This window comes from Chelonoidis abingdonii, unplaced genomic scaffold (genome assembly GCF_003597395.2).
Source record: "Chelonoidis abingdonii isolate Lonesome George unplaced genomic scaffold, CheloAbing_2.0 scaffold0364, whole genome shotgun sequence".
NCBI classification, from domain to species: domain Eukaryota; kingdom Metazoa; phylum Chordata; order Testudines; family Testudinidae; genus Chelonoidis; species Chelonoidis abingdonii.
Window position 1 is genome coordinate 13,981 of NW_027424625.1, and position 4,744 is coordinate 18,724.

At 47.8% G+C, this 4,744-nt stretch overlaps 1 protein-coding gene across 1 annotated transcript in view; it reads left to right on the forward strand.

Moving 5' to 3' along the window:
* LOC116821654 (antigen peptide transporter 2-like) overlaps positions 1 to 4,666 on the forward strand; it is a gene marked incomplete at its 3' end in the record, with an annotated part of 9,845 nt that extends 5,179 nt beyond the window's left edge. The window contains exons 4-7 of the mRNA XM_075061379.1: positions 407 to 612; positions 731 to 928; positions 1,110 to 1,238; positions 4,478 to 4,666. Of these exons, the coding sequence (XP_074917480.1) occupies positions 407 to 612; positions 731 to 928; positions 1,110 to 1,238; positions 4,478 to 4,666 (722 nt within the window). The remainder of the gene's footprint in view (positions 1 to 406; positions 613 to 730; positions 929 to 1,109; positions 1,239 to 4,477) is intronic.
* Between the last annotated feature and the right edge of the window lie 78 nt (positions 4,667 to 4,744).

A 4,744-nucleotide genomic window follows, 5' to 3' on the forward strand; every position in this document is an offset into this window, starting at 1 on the left:
GTTCCAGAACTTCACTCCCCTAATGGTTAGAACCCTTCGTCTAATTTCAAGTCTAAACTTCCTAATATCCAGTTTGTAGCCATTCGTCCTCGTGCCTACATTAGTACTAAACTTAAATAATTCCTCTCCCTCCCTAACGTTAATCCCCCTGATATATTTATCCATCCCCCTTGCTGGGATCAGGTAACTGGGAATCAGGCCCATCCAGTTTGTCCCAAGTGTCCTGTCTCCTGCCGTGGGAGATCAAGCTACATTGTGGAATTTGCACCCACTCTAGACAACATCAGACAGAGGCTTCTTTGTGCCATAAACCCCTCCCACAGTGACATCCCCAACCCAGCACCAGGCCCCTTCTCTTGCATGGATCCATGTCTCACCACATCCTGTCCCTCCCCCTGCCCCCTAGGGGACCTGACCTCGCGCCTCTCCAAGGACACCACCATGATGAGCCGCTCAGTGCCGGCCAACGCCAACATCTTCCTGTGCAGCCTGGTGAAGGCGCTGGGGCTGTACGGCTTCATGCTGGGGCTGTCCTGGCGCCTGACGCTGCTCACGCTCATTGAGATGCCCCTCACCATGGCCGCCCAGAACCTCTACAATGCCCGACACCAGGTACAGGGCAGGGGAGAGTCCCTCCATGGCAGGGACCCTACATGTGAAGAGGTACCTGGGGCAGCAGGGACTGTCCCTTTCTTTGGGGCTCCCCCATCTCTGATCCCTCTCTCCCCAGGCCGTGCTGAGGGCGATCCAGGACTCCATGGCGCACTCCAGCGAGATTGTGCGTGAGTCGGTCTCCTCCATCGAGACTGTGCGCAGCTTCGCCACCGAGGAGGAGGAGTCGCAGCGCTACAAGGCAGCACTGGCCAAGACCCACCAGCTGAAAAAGCGCCACAATCTGGAGAGAGAGCTCTACCTGCTCTTCTGCCAGGTGAACGGGTGAGGGGACCCAGGCAGCCGGGGGAGGCAGTTTGTGGTTGGATGGGTTAGCCAGCATGTGGGGAACTAGGTGTCCAGGGGATGCATCCTTAGAACCACACTGTACATCCGGTCAGCTGGGGGGCTGGGCACCCTGTCCCAACACCATGTATAATATGCTCTCTTTCCCCCAGCTGCTGCATCTGGCCGTGCAGGCGCTGATGCTGTACTGCGGGTACCAGCAGATCTGTGCCGGGCTCCTGACCAAGGGCAGCCTGGTCTCCTTCATCCTCTACCAGTGGGATGCAGGGGGCTGCGTTAAGGTAAGGGGCCAGCTCCTAATGGGCCTGATCTCCCTACACAGTTACTGGAGGAAGAAGACCTAATAGACTGAGAGGAAGGAGGGTTTGCTGACACACCAGCCTTTTACTCCAGGTTCCAATTTCCCATGGGGTCACCTATGCACTGAGTTTTCAGGGACTCAGCCTGCCACTGTCCTCATGCAGGTGTTTGTCTGACATGCTGATGGGAGCTGGGTTCAAATCCCTCCTGGGCTGGACTTGGGGATCCTGTAGACCCAAAGCAGTCCCTGGCAAAGGAGAGAGTGTGTTGCAATTATAATTATTTATTGAGAGTATTATCACAACACTAACGTAACCATCACTTCCTTTATTAAATCCAGAGACCGAATGGCACTTATACAATTGCTCTAAACATGCCTAAAAAGTAGGGCTATTGATTAAAATTGCAATTAAATTTTTTTAGTTAATTGCATGAGTTAGCTGCGATTAATCACACTAAACAATCAAATACCAATTGAAATTAAATTTTTGGATGTTTTCTACATTTTCAAATATTGATTTCAGTTACACCACAGAATACAAAGTGTACAGTGATCACTTTATATTATTTTTATTATAAATATTTGCACTGTAAAAATGCTAAATAGTATTTTTCAGTTCACCTCTTACAAGTACTGTAGTGCAATCTCTATTATGAAAGAGAGTTACAAATGTAGTTTGTTACATAACTGCACTCAAACAAAACATTGTCAAACTTTAGAGCCTACAAGTCCACTCAGTCCTACTTATTATTCAGCCAATCGCTCAGACAAACAAGTTTGTTTACATTTGCAGAAGATAATTCTGCCCTCTTCTTACTTTCAATGTCACCTGAAAGTGAGAACAGGCGTTCGCGTGGCACTTTTGTAGCCAGCATAGCAAGGTATTTACATGCCAGATATGCTAAATATTTGTATGCCCCTTCATGCTTCAGCCACCATTCCAGAGGACATGCTTCTATGCTGAAGACACTCGTTAAAAAAATAGTGTGCTAATTAAATTTGTGACTCAACTCCTTGGGGGGAAAATTTTATTTCTCCTGCTCTGTTTTACCCGCATTCTGCCATATATTTCATGTTATAGCAGTCTTGGATGATGACCCCGCACATGTTGTTCATTTTAAGAACACTTTCACTGCAGATTTAACAAAAAGCAAAGAAGGTACCAATGTGAGATTTCTAAAGATAGCTACAGCACTCGACCCAAGGTTTAATAATCTGAGGTTACCTTCCAAAATCTGAGAGGGACAAAGTGTGGAGCATGCTTTCAAAAGTCTTAAAAGTGCAACACTCTGATTCAGAAACTACAGAACCTGAACCACCAAAAAAGAAAATCAACCTTCTGCAGGTGGCATCTGACTCAGATAATGAAAATGAACAGGCATTGGTCCACTCTGCTTTGGATTGCTATTGAGCAGAAGCCATCATCAGCATGGATGCACGTCATCTGGAATGCTGGTTGAAGCATGAAGGGACATACAAATCTTTAGCACATCTGGCATGTACATATCTTGTGATTCTGGCTACAACAGTGCCATGTGAATGCCTGTTCTTACTTTCAGGTGACATTGTAAACAAGACTGGGCAGCATTATCTTCTGCAAATATAAACGAACTTGTTTGTCTGAGCGATTGGCTGAACAAGAAGTAGGACTGAGTGGTCTTGCAGGCTTTAAAGTTTTACATTGTGTTATTTTTCAATACAGTTATTTTTTGTACATAATTCTACATTTGTAAGTTCAACTTTCATGATAAAGAGATTGCACTACAGTACTTGTATTAGGTGAATTGAAAAATACTATCTTTGTTTTTTACAGTGTAAATATTTGTAATAAAAAATAGTGAGCACTGTACACTTTGTATTCTGTGTTGTAATTGAAATCAATGTATTTGAAAATGTAGAAGACATACAGCATATTTAAATAACTGCTATTATTGGTTAACAGTGTGATTAAGCACATAATTAATCCTGATTTTTTCCAATTGCCTGACAGCTCTGCTAAAAAGCCTAAGTAATAAGCAAGTTCCTACACCCAGACAGTAACAAAACATTTATAACCATTTGATCAAGATACAAGCAGGTTAAACCCAAGGGTGCTTAGACCCATATTAGTTGGGATTAGCAGTGAACCCTGTAAGAGAGTTAACAAACAAGTGCTATCACTGCCAGTTATTGGACTTTAGATTAAAAAACAAGCTGGCCGGTCTCAGATGGTAGGTGTCAGTAGGAAGTGACTATCTGTAGACAACCCGATTCACCCCTGCAGCACCTCCTGCTGGTCTCTCAGGGAATTAGCTCAATTCAGCTCCAGAGCACCATCTGCAAATCAGTGATCCGCCTGTCCTCTGGCCCCCATGTCCCTCCCTGGACCCCAGTGCCCCTTTAACTGGGGTGCTGCCCCCAGCAGTCCCTCACCAGTCTGGGTCTCCCCTCCCTGGGGAACCCCCACTCACTATCCCCACCTTGCCCCAGTTTTGGCTACTGCCCAGTCTCCATCTAGCTCCCATTCATGGGGGCAGACTGCAGTATTAGCCACATCACAGGCAAAGGGATTTGGACCTGCTGCCTTTGCCTGCCCCCTGCAGCCCCCAGTACCTCTTGGCCTTATGCTAGGCCACAGCCTGGGGCTTTCCAGGCTGAAGCTCCCCAGCTCCTCTGCCTTTCCCCAGCCCTGCTTCACCCAGGTTGGAGAGGATGCAGAAAAGAGCCACACACAGGATGGAGGGTGGAGAAAGTGTCAGACAGTGAGATGGACAGAGCTCAATCTGTGTATCAGCAAGAAGGTTGAGAGGTGACTTGATTATTGTGCGTGAGGGAGCTTCATCAGGAGAAAATACCAGGTACTAACAGGCTCTGTTGTCTAGCGGAGAAATGCAGAACAGGAACCAGTGGCTGGAAGGTGCAGCCAGACAAATTTAAATCAGAAATAAAACACGCATTTTTCCCAGTGACAGTACCTAACCATTGGAACAACAAACTCCTTGAGGAAGTGATGGATTCTCTGTTGTTTGGTGTTGTCCAGACTCGAAGGCTTTCTGAAAGACGCCTGAGTTACAGGGTAACAGGGTGCGGCTCACCGGCCTTTTATACAGGAGATCAGACTGGATGAGCTGATGGTCAGTTCTGGCCTTCACGTCTTTACAATGGGAGATCGGAAGTGCTGTATCTAGCTAGTAGTTTTCTCCTTTGTTCCTCTTCTCTTCTCGTCCCTGCCGTCCCCAGACCCTGGCGTGCACCTTTGAGGACCTGCTGAGCAATGTGGGGGCGGCGGAGAAGGTGTTCGAATATCTGGACCGGGAGCCGGCCGTGCGCACCAACGGGACGCGGGCACCGGAGTTGCTGCAGGGACACGTCTCCTTCCGCAACGTCTCCTTCTCCTACCCCTTCCGCCCGGACCGCCAGGTCCTAAAGGTACCTGCAGCGAGGCGGCTACACCTACCCCGAGCTACACCCTACACCCGGATACACCCCACCCCCGGATACACCCTA